An 18,356-nucleotide genomic window follows, 5' to 3' on the forward strand; every position below is an offset into this window, starting at 1 on the left:
TTCAAATGTGAGCTGACCCTATCATAGTCAATCTGACCTCTGGGGTTTGGTATGAAGTTCTGCAACAATGAAATTCTGATGGACTCACACAACAGATTTGAGAACGTAAGGACATAATCCTGGGGGAACACAGTCATTTGTCTACACAATCATATTCCATAATCCACCTTGTAGATTTGCTACTTATAGGTAATAGCTAACATTGTCATCTTGACAAGAATTACCTTAGAGATGAGGCTCTGAGAATGCTTGTGAATGATTCTGTAGATTGGGTCAATTGAGGTGAGAAGACCCAATGGGTGGGAATAGTAGTACTAAGAGCTCTATCCTGGGCAGAATAAAAAGTGGAGAGGTGACTGAGCACAAATCAATCTCTCTCTCTCTCTCTTTCCTGAAAGCAGATACACCATGACCAGCTGCCTTAAGCTCAGGTACAACAGTCCTAACCCTAAGGATCCTTGAACTGTGAACCAAGATAAAACCTTTCTCTCTTGTGCCGCTTTTGTCAAGGTTTTGCATCACAACGACAGGCAAAGTAACTAAAGGGTGTATTAAAATTGAAGCTCTGTAAAGTGGCTTGAGCAAGGACAATTAGAGAATTTTTCACATAATGTCGATGGGACAAAATGACTGTGTCTAGATAAGGTTGCAAACCAACTTCCCTTTACCTTTGTGTAATTTCATGAAACAGAATTTATAATATAATGCTTGGCATAAAGATTTGATAGATTTGTATGCTATTTTACTTTCCTTAACCCCTTATTTAAAAATATGTTCTTATTGTTTCACAGATTCCCATGAGTCTAGACCAATGTAGACTCTTATTTGGAATTGTACTAGAATACTTTGCAAAGTCTGTTCTATAGGACACCAGCATTACTGGATTCTAATGTATTTTTAAATGGGGATGGAAGCTTCTTTGCTAGAATATTTTGACTATTATCGATGGTGAAAATGTTTGCATCTATTTTGTTTGTTTTTTAGAAGATAGGATCACTCTATGTAGCCAACTATGTAACCAAATTGGCTTTCACTATATCATCTAAACTGGCCTCAAACTCTTTCTTTTTTTTAACATCTACTTTTACTTTTATTTGAGTATGGGTGTGTGCATGTCTGTGAGTATATACCACACACATGTGAGTACCCTTGGAGACCAGAAGAGGGTGTCAGACACCATGAAGCTGAGGGTCAGGGATGGTCATAAGGTGCCTGATAGAGGTGCTAAGAACCCAACTCAGGTAATCTGGGTGAGCAGAACAAAAGCTTAACCACTGAACCATCTCTCCAGCCCCTAGACTCAAACTTCTGGTAATCCTGGCTTTACTTCCCAGAGATTGGGGTTATTATTCACTTATTCCACCATGCATAGTGGTAAACTATTGAATTAGTGCTGAACTACAGATAAAACACTCATGAGCCACTGAGGTGTTGGTGACCTCCTGTTAGCATCTAAAGACTCACACTGAATGAAGTTTACTTTCTTTTTAAACTTATTTGAATAAAAGACTCAATTTTTCCAATATGTCACTAAGGATATTTTATTCTGAGTGACAAATTGAGTCCAATTTTCTTTTTGAATCTAAGCTCTTTATTAAAAAAAATGAAGAGAAGGAAAAAATAATAAAGTCCAGATAGCCAAGCTTTCTAAGCAAGTTAGGGATGGATCCAGGTCTGAAGTCGGGTCTCCTGTTATGAATCAAGCATCCTGTGCACCCCTGCATCTGGGTACCCATCCATCTTCTACTCTGGAGACAACTAGATCCACACTACTACTAATAATACCTTGTTTTTATAGAGTATCTGTCCTCCAAAACACTTGAGGCACTTTTGCCCGTACAGCCTCATCTATCTCTCTGGAGTTGTTCAGAAGAGGCTCCAAGTACGTAAGGGAAAGAAAGACTATCTCTATGTCACTCTGGAACAGGTCAAGGACTCTTGCAATGGCAACATTTAACCACCACGCTTCTTTGGTTTTGTTTTACCACTATTAATTATTTAAATACAGCCCAAGGCAGCACTCTCTCTTTCAACATCTGATACAATGTCAGTAGGTGACTACCGAAATTTGAACAGGAGAGGTGATGTGCCTCATTCCTTTGGTCAGTGTATTTATTGCTTTGTTCCTCTGCAGGTGCAGCCCTGGCTTTGAAAGAAGGCCACCATAACACAGCAGCTTTGAGGCAAACCATTGCACCTATGCTGAGGCTTCTCTTTGAAGCTGTAGTGGGATTCTAATGACGCTTCACTTTGCTTTACATAACAAACACCCACCTGAACCAAATAATCTAAGTTTTTGCTACACTAGATTCCCTGTTTGTAGTAACAAGGACAGTGAATCACTGCACTCTACTCTGAGAACTGAAATGGAGCTAGGTGATGGGACACGCTCATCTGAGTAGCATTTGAGCATGTGGAGTAGGTGTCCAATTCAGCTTCAAAGGAGGTTTCCGGATTGTCTAGAGGTCACTGCGGACACAAGTCAGCAGGGACCTTTGTAATAAGAATGAACAAGCAATGTAAAATTCCAGTCCTCAGTCTCCAGCAGTGTATGAACAAAGGCCTCTTTGATTTTAAACTAGCATTTCTAGGGTCCCTTAGGCCCATGAGGCCTTCCCCCTCCTCCATGATTAGATAGTACATCAAGTTTGGTGGGGTGAGGATCATCCTACAGTGGAAGTCATTCATTTATTTGCAAAAGGATAAAATCATAAAAATCAAAACAAAACAAAACAAAACACTAGTATGACTGTACAAAACAAACAAACAAACAAACAAACAAACCTGACCTGTATGGTAAACAGAATTTGGTTTGGGCTGATATTTTTCTGTGAAGAATATGCTGACCCAAGAATTAGCACACAAATACCTGAGATCTACAGCCCCCTGAATTTAACTCAACACTGCATGCTTCTTGAACCAGGTTCTCCTGCTGCATTGGATATAAACCTTGTTTTTAGTGTTTCAAATCTTTCAAGTTGCCTTCTTCACTTTTTGGTGAATGAATCACAATTCACTTCAATGCACACCCCTAAGTGGGGGGCACTTTTTGTTGTTGTTTTGTTTGTTTGCTGTGTTTTTCCTAGTTGACATCTCCCTTTGGAGCCTTCCTTGAAGAGTATAATATTTTAACTATTCTCAGCCCTTCCTCGAACATGTGGATTTTATTCAATATTCATTCCTGGGCTGATTTTGTTGTTGTATGTTCCTGTTCTTATCTTATTGGAATAGGAGGAAGACAGATCAGGACTATGGTCAGTTGTGTAACATCACACACAGACATGTGGTCCCACACTAATGCCATCGTCATTCACCACCGTTTAGCTTAGAACCACCGTAACTAGCAACCTGGGTGTGGTTCTCTGAAGTCCATAGTGTGTATTTGATTCTAATGTGTGGGAATTTATAAATGGCTTTGACTGTTAGTGTAGGTAAGAGAATTTTGCCTGGAGATGGCAGCACAAGCTGTCAGCCAAGATCTCCAGTGAGACGTCAACCCTGCCTCTTGTGCTATCTTTGCCCATCATGAGCCATCCTGGGCATATGACTGGAGCAGCAAATGCAAGAAGATACAAAAGAGAGCATAATGAGACTTCAGTCAAAATAAATGTAGCCATATTCTGTGTTCAACTTACACTGCCAGGACTTTGAGTTGGGCCATCCCCAAATCTGTATCATCTGGGAACGGCTGAAGCCTGTGAAAGACTAGTCCTGCTGATCTAAGGCTGCAGGATTTTCATGACACAGGGTGACAACATGGATAATGTGGAGGAATCCAGGTGAGGATCCGGTGTTGATGGTGTCACAGAAGTCAGAGACCACTCACCAGACCAATGACTCATTGTGATGAACATTTGCAAGTGAAGATGTGTGGATAGAGGGATATACTGTGACACATTACAGCTTCCATGATGAGAGATGTTTTCTGTGCTTTTTTGTTTTGTTTTGTTTTCTTTTTGTTTGTGGTCGTGGTTTTTTTTTTTTTTTTGTGTGTGTGTGAAGAGGGAGTTGCAAGGGTGGGGGACCGATTTGAGGGGACAGGAAGATGAGTGGGGCTAAGGTGCATGACATGAAACTCACAAAACCAACAGAACAGCAACAGCTAAAAGAGCTCGCAGAAACAGATTGCTAATAAGCCTCTTTTGAAGGGCCACATCATCTGTGGTCCACTAGGTGGCACTCGATATCAACACAGTTCTTCAGAGTTTGTGGAAGGAGCCTGAGGAAGTCTCCCTGGAGGATCTCTTTTCCACTGGTTTCAAAAAGGGAATGGCTAGGGAAGTTAGAACATTCAGCTGTGCCTCCGGTCTCTAAAAATAACCAGATTCCTAACTTCTGCTGAGAACAACTGCCACACTATAATATAAAATTTAACATTTTTTTGTTTTGATTTAAAAACAAACACATTGCTTGGGGATATTAATATTGAAAGGCAAAAATGAGACTATTATTAATTAACCCAGATGTTCCTACAGGAAGAATTCTAAAGGGAGAAAGAGAGCAGGAGAAGGACCCAAGGAGAAAGGGAACAAGATTACCAAAGAGGAAATTGAAACTCGATCCTGAAGGAGCAGGGATCTCAGGAACTACAGTAACCTTGAGGATACGGTGGAGGTGGGCTGGATCTAGAAGAGGTGTTGTGAGATGAAAACAGGAACCACACAAGTACCTTGGGCAAAGCATATTTCGGAAGTTTCATTTGTGCAAATGGGTTTCTTCGGTAGGACACATAGTAATGTGGTCTTCCTCCTGATGTGAGCTGCAGAAGAGAAACAAAGTGGTAAGAGAAGCCAGAGGAAACCTTTGGGTCACAGAAGAGCAGCTACCTGAATGATGCTGATGGCTGGCACACAACAGCAAAAGGCCAGCAGAGGACACCTCTCCATAGTCCATATTTAACTGAAAAGCAACCTATACACCGTATAGTGGATTCTCTGAGATCCAACAACAATCATATAATAGACAAAAAAATGTAAGTTGCAAAATCATGGGGCTGGAGAGTAAGAGCACTTGTTCTCTCAGAGGAGTTGGGGTTAAATCCCAGCACCCACAGGGCAGCTCACTGCCATAACTCCATTTCCAAGAGATATGACATCTTCTTCTGGCCTCCGTGGGTACCAGGTAGGCATGTAGTTGCACAGACATAAAAGCCCAAAAGAAAATCACTGATACACATAAAACCAATGTATGGAGAGAGACATAGATAGATAGATAGATAGATAGATAGATAGATAGACAGACAGACAGACAGAGATATATAATGTGATTCTAAATCTAAGAAACTATCTTTCGACTCTGTTCTTTCTGACATTAGAGGCCTGTGGAGGGATTAGCTCACTGCTTTTCAGCACTTCAGCCTTTCAGCTTCATGCCCTTGCTATACAGGTTGTCATGTTGGTTAAGAAGGCAACAGTTCACATACAACAGTGAAGGGCAACCTTCTCATTTCTCATCTCCAGATCCAGAGTTCCTGTTTGATGGCATCACATGGATGCCTGAGGGTATGTCCAGGCAAGTTGGCAGAAAGCCGTGTCAGGTTTGGGTTCCAAATTAAGTCTGAGTCTTTATCTTTCTGAAGAAAACCAAGGAAACTGGCACTGTTTTGTCCAAAGTAGGTCAATGAATCTGGAAAGGTCTACAGGACAACAGAGTAGTTTCCATCCAGATGTGAATATCGTGCTTGGCTCAGTAGAAGGCACCTCTGTCTATATGTCTCTGAAGCAAAGCGTGGCCTATGTGAGTATCTGAAGTCTGAATGTCACTGGAGTTGGAATACTAGGAACGTCAAAAGGCTTGTGGTAAATGTTCATCAGACAGAGGGGAGTGACTAGAAAGACGCCCTTCACCATTACATGTGAAAGAGATGTGTTACAGGAAGTTACTCATATAATTCTAAATGTAGATCTGACACTGATTTATATGTCAGACTTGTAGATTATAAACTGTTGCCAGAAAACCAGAGAAAGATTTCTGAAAGCATTACTGATGGAGAGATGAACTGGACAGAGCCAATATATGTGAACATTTGAATGTCATGTGAAATCCAAGGATTCATTACACATGTCCCTCAAGAGTAAGAAACTGGGGTGTGTATATAATCACTTGTAAAACATTTCAAAATTAGACCAATTGATGCTGGATAGCATTCTTTTAATGCACAGGATTAGATATAACTGATTCTTCAAATAAACTTGTGTCTAGAATGTACCTCAACTGTAACACACACACACACACACACACACACATTTGTGGTTTTTACCTCGGATAATAATAACCTGGTTTTTAGACAAATTGTCCAAACAAGATTAGTTTTCTTCAGTGCTAAATGAAGCAATGCAAGATTAATGCCTGTCTACTGTCACTAATCATGAAACCTCAACTCCTCAAGTGGTTCCATTCTCTTAGGAGGAGGGAATCATCTATTCTATGTTGCCCCGTGCACTGCAGTGGTTTCTGACCATGCCACGGCATCAATGGTAGATGGCCTCTGTCTTGTCCCACTTCCACTCCTCATACAAGTTCCCTTTCACCTTCCTTCCTTTTTAAATGATACAGAAGAGGCAACTGACTAGATGATCATTCTCCTGATAAAGAGAGATGAACATGGTGTCTCAATTCACTTATTGACTAGGCTTTATTTTGGGGAAGTGCATAAATAGAAGGGTGTATCTCTCACTCCTGGGTCAATGCACCAGGTCTTAGATTGGTTGGTTAGTTCTTATCTTTAGCAGCTGAAGAATAGCCTGTGATCCTTCCTCCTCCTTCTACCCGACTTTCCTCTCTTCCCCTCTTCTGCCTTTCCCCCTTTCTTCCTCCCCTTCATCCTCTTCAATTCATTTAGTTCTTCCTTTTGATGATATGGAGGCAGGCAGAGAGCGCCAATAACAGAAACAAGAAATGCCTTGAGCCACTGAACAAGAAGTAGGATTTTCTTACCTGAACAAACACATAATCATCCTGAACAATCAAAGAATCCGGGTCAATGTATCCTGGGAAAGGTTTATTTCTGTTGGCTTCAGTGCAGTTTTGCATCCGACAAGTTAAGTATATGGAGTCTGGAAAAGAATACGATAAAAAGCTCTAGAGTCTTGGTATTTTGTATTTTTCTTGGGATGTTTATTTTTAATCGCTTATTTTATTTATTTACATTTTGAATATTATCCCCCTTCTTAGTTTCCCCTCCACAAGCCCCCTATCCCCTCTTCTCTTCCCTCGCTTCTATGAGGATACTTCCCCACCCACCCACCCTTTTCTGCCTCAGAGTCCTAGTGTTCCCCTATCCTGGGTCATCAAGCCTCTACAGGATCAAAGGATTCCCTTCCCAGTGATGCCAGATTAAAGTAATCCTCTGCTACTTATGCTGCTGGAGCCATAGGTAACCCCTGTGTATTCTTTGATTGGTGGTTTAGTCCCTGGGAGCTCTGGGGTATCTGGTTGTTCTTCCTATGAGGTTGCAAACCCCTTCAGTTCCTTCAGTCCTTGCCCTAAATTCTCCATTGAGGTCCCCACACTTAGTTCCAATGTTTGGCCATGTGTATCTGCATCTGTATTGGTCTGGCTCTGGCAGAGCCTCTTAGTGGATAGCTATACCAGGATCCTGTCAGTAAGAACTCTTGGCATCAGCAAAAGTGTCTGGGGTTGGTGTCAGCAGATGGGATGGATCCCTAGGTGGATCAGTCTCTGGATGGCCTCTCCTTCAATTTCTACTCCACTCTTTGTACCTGTATCTCCTTTTGACAGGATCAATTCTGGATTAATATTTTTGAGGTGGGTGGGTGGCCCTATCCCTCAACTGGGGGCCATGCCTAGCCACTGGATGTGGTCTCTACAGGTTCTTTGTTGAGTATTTCATTTAAAGTCCTCCCTATTGGGTCCTGGAAACCTCTTGGGTTCCTGGCATCTGGGACTTTCTTGTGGCTACCCCTCAGTTCACCCTCCCCTACTTCGACACACCTACTTTCAAGTTCCTGACTTTCTTTCTTCCCCAGCTCCACCCATATCTGAAATGCACCCTTTTTCCCTTCCCGTCCTCTCTCCCTCCCAAATAACAGGAAGCAACACAATCATTGGTCCTTAATATCTCTCAACATCAGTGGTCTCAATTCCTCAATAAAAAGACATAGACTAGCAGGCCAAATACAAAAACAGGACCCAGCATTTTGTTGCATACATCTCAGTGATAAAGACAGATATTGCCTCAAAGTAAAAGGCTGAAAAAATATTCCAGGCAAATGGTCCCAAAAAAACAAGCTGGTAGCAATTCTAGTATCCAATAAAATAGACTTTCACCAAAAGTTATCAAAAAAGATAAGGAAGGACACTATGTACTCATCTAAGTAAAAATCCACTAAGAGAAATTCTCAACTCTGAGCATCCAGGCCGCAAATGCAAGGGCACTCACATATGTAAAAGAAACATTATGCAATTTCAAAGCACATATTGCACTGCACACACTAATAGTGGGAGACTTTGACACCCTATTCTCACCAATGGAGAGAGCATGGAAAGAGAACTAAACAGAGACACAGTAAAACTAACACAAGTTATGAAACAAAGAGATTTAACATATCCACAGAACATTTTATCCTAAAACAAAAGAATACACCTTCTCAGCACCTTACAGCACCTTCTCCAAAATTCACCATATACTCAGACACAAAACAAGCCTCAACAAATACAAGAAGATTGAAGCAATCCCATGCATCCTACCAGACCACCACACACCACAGGCTGTTCTTCAACCACAACAGCAAAACAACAGGAAGCTCACAAACTCATAGAAGCTGAACAATTATCTATTCAATGATAACTTGTTCAGGGAAGAAATAAGAAAGAAATTAAAGACATTTTAGAATTTAATGATAATGGAGGTACAACACACCCAAACTCATGGGACACAATGAAAGCTGTGCTAAGAGGAAACTCATAGCTCTGCACATGCTTTCATAAAGAAATTGGAGAGGGCATACACCGGCAGCTTAACAGCACATCTGAACGCTCTAGAACAAAAAGAAGCAAATACACCAAAGAGGAGTAGACGGCAGGAAAAAAAGTCTTGGGATGTTAATGTGTTTAAGGAAGCCTCACAAACTCTCCAAGTCCCCACTAAGTATCACTGTGATTATTCAAATATTTGGTGCTATTTTATTAGCTTCCTATCAGAACCACTGTCTCTGGCATGTCCATCAAGTTCTGTTACAGAATTCTTCTTTAAACTTTCTTCTTCCAAACACCCAAAGAAAAGATTTTCAAAAACTGACAATAAGACTCACAAATCTACAGGTATATTTTCATGTTTATTAGAATTCACCTTCACATGTTAATCTTTGAAAAGCTACACACTAGCATGCAGTATTTTAAAATCTCAGGTCGAAGTCCCATTGGACTGAATAATGAGGTAAAGGTGCTTGTTTGTGGGTTGAAAATGAAAATGAAACGATACTGTGGAATGCTTTCAGATAGCAGCCTCTGTCCTCTGACAGGCTCTACCCAGCAGCTTACAGAAACAGATGCAGTGACTCACAACCAAACATTGGACAGAAGTCATGAAGTCTTATGGAAGAACTGGGGGAAGGATTGAACACCCCGAAGGGGATAGAAACTCCACAGGAAGACCAATAGAGTCAGTTAACCTGGAACCTTGGGCCTCTCAGAGACTGAGCCACCTACTGAAGAATACCTATGTCTGGACCAAGGACTCCAGCACATAGGTAGCAGACCTGAAGCTCAGTCACCATGTGGGTCCCCCAACAACTGGAGGAGGGGGGCTGTCCCTAAGTTCCCCAACAGGGATGACTTGTCTGGCTTCAGTTGAAAAGTATTACCTAATCCTGCAGAGACTCTGTGTGCCAAGGATGCGAATACCCAGGGGGGTCCCACCCTCTCATAGGAGAAGGATGCTCTGAGGGGGGGCACTGGGGATCAGGGCATCTTTTGGGATAGAAAGGAAGAAAAAAAGAAAGAAAGAAAGGAAGGAAGGAAGGAAGGAAGGAAGGAAGGAAGGAAGGAAGATGCAACTCAATACTGACATCTCCAATTCAAACTTTTGTTCTCAGTTCAAGAGGCAAGAAAACTAAGACTCAAGTTTTCAACTGAGGCAGGACACAGAGGCCCATGAACTCAACTTCTTCAGTAATGACAACTCTCAGGTCACCTTAAGGTACCTCCAACTCTATTGTTGGACAAATGTTGCATTAAAGACGCTTCGGCTTTATTGAAATCATTTTATGGCAGTATTTACTTAAAATGCCACATTAAATCCCAAAACCATTTAATATACACAAATTTTAATATACACAAATTTGGTAAATGTGTGATAGCCAGAAGCTAGAAACAACCTAGATGTCCCACAACAGAAGAATGGATACAGAAAATGTAGTTCATTTATACAATGGAGTGCTACTTATCTATTAAGAATGAGGACATCATTAGTTTTGCACCTGGGAGGTGAGGGACTCTCGACTCAGAAGGAGAGAACTTAGATGAAATTTTCTACAGTGGGGAGCGAGAACTTGAAGATCCTAACACCATCAGAAAGACAGGGCATCAAGTGGAAGGATGGGGTTGCTAATAGTCAAAAACTCTGATCCAGAATTGTTCCTGCCTGAAAGAACTGCAGAGACAAAAAAAATGACAAAAAGCCTGAGGAAAAGAGGTCAAGAGACAGGCCCAAATTGGGATCCAGCTCAAGGGGAGGCCCCAAGGCCTGACACTGTTACTGATACCATGGTAGTATAACTGCCCTCCAAAAGGCCAAATGCAGATATTTACACTCAATCAATGGACAGAAGCTGGTGTCTCCTGTCGTAGAACCAGGGAAAAGCTGGAAGAGGCTGAGGAGGAAGGGTGACCTACAGGAAGTCCAGCAGCCTTAACTAACTTGGATCCAGAAGATAGATCAGACACTGAGCCTCCAACCAGGCAGCATTCCCTAGCTGAAAGGAGGCCCCCGACACATACAGCAGAGGTCTTGACTCAGTGGGAGAAGATGTACCTAACCCTCAAGAGACGTGAGGCCCAGGGGAGGGAGAGGACTTGTGGAGTTGGAGGTTGGGAGTGGGAGAAGGTATGGGACGTGGAACAGTCAGATGGTGGACCAGGAGGGGGAGAAAGACTGGACTATTAAAAAAACTTAAAACCATACTGGAATACATTCAAATCCCCCTCTGACCATCAAACCTACTTTTCTACTCTGACTACACATGTATCTCTTATTCTGCCCATGACTGTTCTAATCTTCTGATTCATGTTGAAGAGCGCACCCAACTCTCTCTTGGTAATAAAGATTTCCCATCCACATTTACTCCAGGAAGGAGAATTTTACCAATGCTACCAATTTACAAAGTTAGCAATTCTCTTTCCCAGAGAATTTTATAGAGTTATCAATAGCATTCTCAATTTCAGACCACTTCTATTTATGAAGACCTTTCATGATTACTCCCTAAAAGAAATTTAGATGCTGTATCGATGATAATTCACTGCCACCCCTCTGTGTGTGTGTGTGTGTGTGTGTGTGTGTTCCTCTCTGATATATCCCTAATACTAATACTATAAGCCAAAAAGTGAATATCCTTTGAAACATAATTGCTTACTTAAATGTGTGGCTTCTTAAAGAATTGAGTTATTTTGGTGTTTAATAAGTTGAGACATGATTTCTAAGACTTTAAACAGGGAACACAGATATTCTGAAATGAAATATGAGTTGATCATTTAAAGGAAGTGGGAATGGACAACAGTGTGGTTAGGTGGATGGATATAAGGGCTGATGAAAGACTTCTCTGAAAATTAGCAAAGAACTGCCCAAGAACATCAGTGTATGAGAATCTGAGTGATCCTGAATTTTGCAAGAAGGATCAGTAGGGGGCAGCATGCACATTTGGATCAGCTGACCCTTGACTGATGAAGTTACTGGTAGACTCAAAACATGATAAAACAAATCTTGTAATTTTCCTTCAGTAAACAGCCAGCATAGGTCTAAAATCTATTGAGTCTCGTGAAACCCTTTTAGATATGTCATAGTTCCAAACGTTCCCCAAACTAAGACTTTTCTTTCTCCTTAAAAAACAAACTTTGGGACTTGTCTTTTTCCAGAATGGTCTTCTCTACAGCACACAAAATCTGTACCCCACAATTTCACAATCCACTAGACCATTTTGCGGCCTTTACATGGCTCCCTTAGGGCCACGAAAGAAATGCAGGGTTCTTTCTCTGAAACCTGGGCTTTGGTTCTAGCTGTAGTGGAGTGCCAGCTGCATAGCTGAGAGGAAATCACGTCAACATCCTTAAACTCGCATCCTTCAGCTGTTAAGCAGGATAACAATATCAGCCATTTTGCCTATTAGCTACTACACAGAATTTACTGTGCGATTAAATGATAAATAGGCCGTAAGTTGTGAAATTTAAATGTCTAGAAATGTCAATTATTCCAAGTATTCATTTTCTTGCTCTTTCTCTTCTTCTGCTTTATTTTATCTTTGCACAGTGATAGAGTCAATCTGAGGACCATAACCATCCCTTTAAAGGACAGCTTAAATTGTTCTTTGCTGTGTCAGTAAGGTTCTCATGAGGTTCTCCTTCATATTTTGCTGTGCACCATTTTTCTCTCTCTACTGGGAAGACCAACACTGCATTTGCTGTCTCGGTAGTCTTCCACCATGAAGAAGGTGAAATGTGAGAGAAATCACCTTGGGTCTATATCCACTATGATTATTCCTCATCCCCTTCCCACAGGCTGGTTTAGAGTGCAGCATTTAAATCTAGCACTGCTAAATGAGAAGTGAGAGGTGGGACCAGCCATACGGAAGGAAACTCACTTTCTGCTATACAATAGGCTCTCACTTTGATGCATGGGGACTATTCTAATTTTCCTCTTATCTAAAGGAGCCAGTATAGACCAACTCACCTAATGACTGTGCCCAGCCTGAGAGAACCTACTCCCTGATGACCTCATTGAGCTGTTGAGTGTACTAAATCTACCATTGTCCTACTGCTGCTATGGGAGATAATGAATAAAGAACTGTGGCTAAAGTGAACTAAACCAGATGCAAAGGTTGGGGTTTCCTGGGCTTCCAAGGTTAGCGTAACTCCCACTGTGATGATAGACCTGACAAGTAATGAAGACTCCTGGATGAATCTGTATAATTATTTTATTTATAATGGTGTCTGGCAATGTTCTTCAAGATTTCAATCTCCTCTTCGAATCCTCTTCAAACATCGGATGGAAAGATGTTAATACACACATGGTATTTATAGGTCATTTATGTATAAATTGTTAATCTGAGACTAGCAAAACAAACAAAGCAGTATTATTTGTCACAGTCAGTTACTGCTGTTCTCGGCTCTCCTCATGCCATGACTTTTCAATTCAGTTCCTGATGTCATGATAATCCCCAACTGTAAAATTATTTTTGCTGCTACTTCATAATTTTGCAACCATTATGAATTATACTATAGAGACCTGTGTTTTTGATGGTCCTAGGTGACTCCTGTAGAAAGGTCTTTCAAACCTCAAAGAGGTCACAGCCCACAGGTAGAGAACTTCTGGTCTATAGGGTCGATATTCTAATGGATGTTGACAGGTATATAATACAGTTAATGGTCACGATACTACAGCCAATAATACGCCAAGTGATTTCCACATACAGAGAGTAAATATGGTAGTTTATGGAACAGCAGAAGACGGCAGGGACTTGAAGTGTGTGTGACTTGTTTGGCTTAACTACAGTTTTTCTTCACTTTTATTTCATATGTTACATGAACATCCCTATGTGTCTTTGCTGACTTTTATGAACCAGACTTTGGTTTCTTATACTTAAGTATCAGTGAGTTCATCTACACACAAATGAGAGCATTCATAAATTCATCCTGTTACACAGTATTTTGCAGTGTGGAGCAAGATGCCTAAGATTGTATCCTTGGATCTCTGATGCATTTCTAAGGATTTCATTTCAGAAAATCAGGACATTATGGGAAGATTCCTATATTTATCAGAAAGTGCTTAATAAAGTCTAACAAGGACCTTCCTTTGGGAGGGAAAGGGAACCACATGAAAACCTAGAGACCTGATAGGATGCCCGAAACCATGAAAAGTGGAAAGAGATAACTGAACCCACGAAGTTGTCCTCTGACATCCATATGTAGCCCCGGGCATACAAACCCCCACTGTTAATTTTTTCAGTGCTTAGAGAGTTTTTTGGTCTTTTTTTTTTCCGGAGCTGGGGACCGAACCCAGGGCCTTGCGCCTGCTAGGCAAGTGCTCTACCACTGAGCTAAATCCCCAACCCCGCTTAGAGAGTTTTTAAAGTGTCTGTGCCTCTCTGTGTGTGTGTGTGTGTGTGTGTGTGTGTGTGTGTGTGTGTGTGTACATCTGAGCATACTCAAGGAGACAAGAGTATCCCTTGCAGCTAGAGTCATATATGGCTGTGAGATTCCCCTATATGTGTCTGGGTACTGAATGCTGGTCCTCTGTAAAAGCAGCAAGTCTCTTAACCACTGAGTCACCTCCCCAGCCTCAGAAATATTTAGTGATACTTTAAAAAAATAGATGAAACAAAGAGGAAATATGTAAAGTGTGAAACATTCAATTCACTATTAAATTTCTACTTTAGGACTGAATACTTAAAGTATATGTGATTAAGACAAATTACCAATCAATATTATTTGATACATTTTTGGCTTTGAAAATTAAGCACTGGTTATGACGATGCTCAAACAAGATGAGAGTGTGCGGAGAGTGCACACTATTGTACCCAGCTTGGTAACCTCTCTGTCTTTCTAAAATCATTTCCAAGTAAAAGCTTTTAAAAATAGGATGGCACAATATTATAGCGTGGACCCACTTTTTGGCAAGTTGTATAAACAGACATCATTCTATGAGTGCGTAGGCAAGAATGTGAATAAAACTTACATGAGATGTCACCAGGCACAGCAAGGCCGTAAATGAAAGAATGGGAAACGGGGACGTTAAATTGATGAGCCAGCATTTCTCACCTGGGTAGGTGCAGGTCATAATGGCCTTGTGAGATAAGCAGATTCAGGAGACACTACTCAACATTCTGGTTTCTTCTGCTTCCCAATTCTTTGCAGTCTGGTTCACCTGTACAGTGAGCCATCTTTGATCTAAGCATTCAAGGTAGGTAACACAAGCTAAGCAACACAAGGAAAGCCTCTAAATTAGCCTTCTATTTCTGTTCAGGATAGCAAAAAGTGAAATTTAAAAACCGAAGGGTAAGTGATTGTTTCTGACTGCCTGCCTGGTAAAGGGTTTAGTTTTCTCCCTTTCTCCTTCTAATGGAAATAGAAAGAAATTGGCTGCGGTTCATAATGAGGGACCAATCACTCTTATTCCCCTTGAGATTTGCTGTAATAGCATTAAGTATGAAGAACTCTCTCCGTATTCTATTCTGATGAGTGCGTGATGAGATTCCATAGGAAGTCTATGTAATTTGGCATTAATTAATGTCAATTAATGTATGCAACTGCTACATGCTAGAATTAATTTCATTACTTCTCACACACAGATGTTTTTCTTGCCATAGGTAATTAGGGTACTGCACTGTTCTTTTCAAATATCCTCACTCTGTAACAGCTGCTGTGTGGCATAATGCACTCCCCTTCTACCACAAACTAGTGCTGATACAGAGAGGAGGTGCTGCCTGTAAAAGCCAGGCTCTGTTTGAGGAATGGGAAGTTAAGTTCAGACTGAGGGCTGCTGTCGTGGTAAAGCTACATAGACTACTCAGCCCCGTGATCTATTTCATATCATAGAAATATATGCTATCCACATTGACACTATTTTTATGAACCATCTTGGTTCTCCAGTGTTATTCTGGTGCCTGGTTAGACTGTGCTCAGGTGACATGAGCTGTGGTTGTCATTTAAATCTTCTCTCTTTAATCACCAGTATTTCTCCCTGCTGTTGAGGAAATCTATGTTTGTGTTCATATCCAGGTTTTGGGTTTGATTCACTGTTTTATTGAATTGTAATTGACATTGCTTTCCCTGCATATGGGACCATGAAATTTCCTGAGTAGCCAAAGCAATGTTGAGCAGATACAGCAAAGCAAATGGCATCTTATTACTTACTTCTAAATCTATTGTAATAAAAGCCACTGTATTGGGATATACTTGTAGTAAACAAAGATAAAGAATACTGGTGCCATCCAACACAACATCACACACTCATGGTCAATGATCTTCAACAAAAGAAAACAAAAATAAACAAGAGAGCAGGAATGGTCTCTTCTTTAAGTAGTGGGATATTCAAGTTCAGAAAGATAAAATCAGATTTTTGTCTCATATATAGATATCAACTCAAATTTTAATGTTAGTACTGATAGAGTAAAACTACCAGAAGAAACTTCATATGTAGAGGGATTTTAATCCAGCAACATGGCTACTGTGGCAAAGGATCAAGACTTAGCTGGATATAGCTGGAATTCAGATACATCACACACAATTAATCACTGAAGTTGAAATGAAGACACTCCTTTAGTGCTCATTTTCAAGGTAAAATTAGTTTGTAAAAGGAAGCAGCCATGTTTGAAAGTAATAGCTAACTGAGGGACAGACAAAATGATGAGTCAGAGAAAGATTTGACAGAATGAGTCATGCGTTGGATACATCTAACTTTCACAAGAACAGTACAGAAAAGATCAGTGCGGGGAGAGAACGTTAGTCAGGTGGGAGTCACTGCAGTCAGTGCTGTACAGTAGAGTTCGGCTCATTCACAAGTTCATGGAGTCCAGTGCAAGTCAGCAGAGGCAGTTGAAGTTAGAGAATAGAAGGAGACAGAGAATTAGAACAAATTTCCAGAGTTGATTTGACTCCAAGCAGAGCAATTCAGTAAGAAACTGAGAGAAGCCAGATTGAGTTAGTCACCTTGGCAAAGAGTTTGAGCCAGAACAGCTGAATTGAACAAATCAGAGTTCAGAAAGAACTAGAAAGGGTGAGCTTATTCAGCAATAAGCCTCTGAAATGACAATTACAGTTAGCTAAGGAAAGGTATACTTACAATAGGGGATTAAAAAAAATTGGTCTGAGTAAAGATTTTCCAAAGTCACAGAAATCATGGAATTGTAAGAAATCAAAAAGCAAAATGGCCGAGAAGCTAACAAATAGCCAAGAAGGAAGCAGTCAGGGGTTCCTATGCTTAGGTCACTCTTTCTATTTTATGTAGCATGGGATTTCTGTCAAAGGAACAGTGTCAATAAAAGTGATCAAGTCTTCAATCTCAGTGTCACTGGGGGTGGGCTTTAAGACTTTTAAAGGTCAGTATCAAAAAACAATCCCTCTCTCTCTCTCTCTCTCTCTCTCTCTCTCTCTCTCTCTCTCCAACCCCCCATTGATTCCTGTTTATGGATCACTTGCAAGTGCTCAACTACTGTTCCTATATCATGTCTGCCTTCCTGCCACCATGCAGAACATAGACACCTCCAACAACAAGGCTAAACCTCTTAATCATTCCAAAAGAGTTCTAACAACCAGGACCAAGGATTCAAATATATGGGCTAAGGAGGAACATTCTCATTAAAACTACCACAGACAGCATGTCATTGGTAAGAATTATGTAAACATGGTTGACACCTATCATCTTGGGGCTGTACATTAGCCAATGATGGTAGATACTGTATGTCCAAGGAACCCAAAAGAAGTAGCTTTATTACAATTCTCAGCAGAAGGTCACATTGTGTATAAATTTGGCTTTAAAATCAGAGGCCTCCATTTTGACATTTTGTCTTTTGCAAAAAGCCAGCCCTTCTAGGCCTGTGTGTGTTTGCCTTTACCTTGTGTGCTGGTCTGTGTGTGTGCTTACTGTTGGCCCATATTTACCAGGGTATGTGTCAGCATCTTCCTACCTAGCAGCCTGTGTGTCACTGAATCAAGTATATCTCATATACTTTAGATTCCTTGAATTCTTTTTCTTTCTTGGATTTAGAGCTTAGACCTCACATGGACTGTTTCTGGAACAGTATTTCAAACTAAAATCTTCCCTCCTTAAATGGCTTTGTCAGGGTACTCTTTCATACCAACAGGAAAAGTAGCTAAGACACTTCCTGTCCTTATTTAACTCTTTCCAGGGATGTTTATGGTCTGGCATGACCTTATTTGGGTGGAATGCAATTGTTCCTGCCTCTAGGACAGGGCTAGCAGGCATGGGCTTCCACAAGTGTTGATGGCTGCTATCGGCATAAGGCTTGTTTGTATAATAATGTACATATTTTCAGATTTTTCCTTCAAGGAATTTCTTCCCCATTAATATCTCCATGATAATCAAAGACTGCGCTAGTCCAGGAGGCAAAGGTATGGCTAATATCTTGGCAAAATGATAAGTGCTGAGACCTTCAGGACAGCTCTTA

General features: G+C 40.9%; 1 protein-coding gene across 10 annotated transcripts in view; it reads right to left on the reverse strand.

The window, feature by feature from the left end:
- Positions 1–18,356, reverse strand: part of Sorcs1 (sortilin-related VPS10 domain containing receptor 1) — a 513,725-nt gene that overhangs the window by 120,023 nt on the left and 375,346 nt on the right. For all 10 annotated transcript variants that reach the window (XM_006231521.5, XM_006231519.5, XM_006231520.5 and 7 more), the window contains 2 exons: positions 6,937–7,055; positions 4,670–4,759 (listed from right to left, as the gene is read on the reverse strand). In XM_006231521.5, the coding sequence (XP_006231583.1) occupies positions 4,670–4,759; positions 6,937–7,055 (209 nt within the window). The remainder of the gene's footprint in view (positions 1–4,669; positions 4,760–6,936; positions 7,056–18,356) is intronic.

This window comes from Rattus norvegicus, chromosome 1 (genome assembly GCF_036323735.1).
Source record: "Rattus norvegicus strain BN/NHsdMcwi chromosome 1, GRCr8, whole genome shotgun sequence".
NCBI classification, from domain to species: Eukaryota; Metazoa; Chordata; class Mammalia; order Rodentia; family Muridae; genus Rattus; species Rattus norvegicus.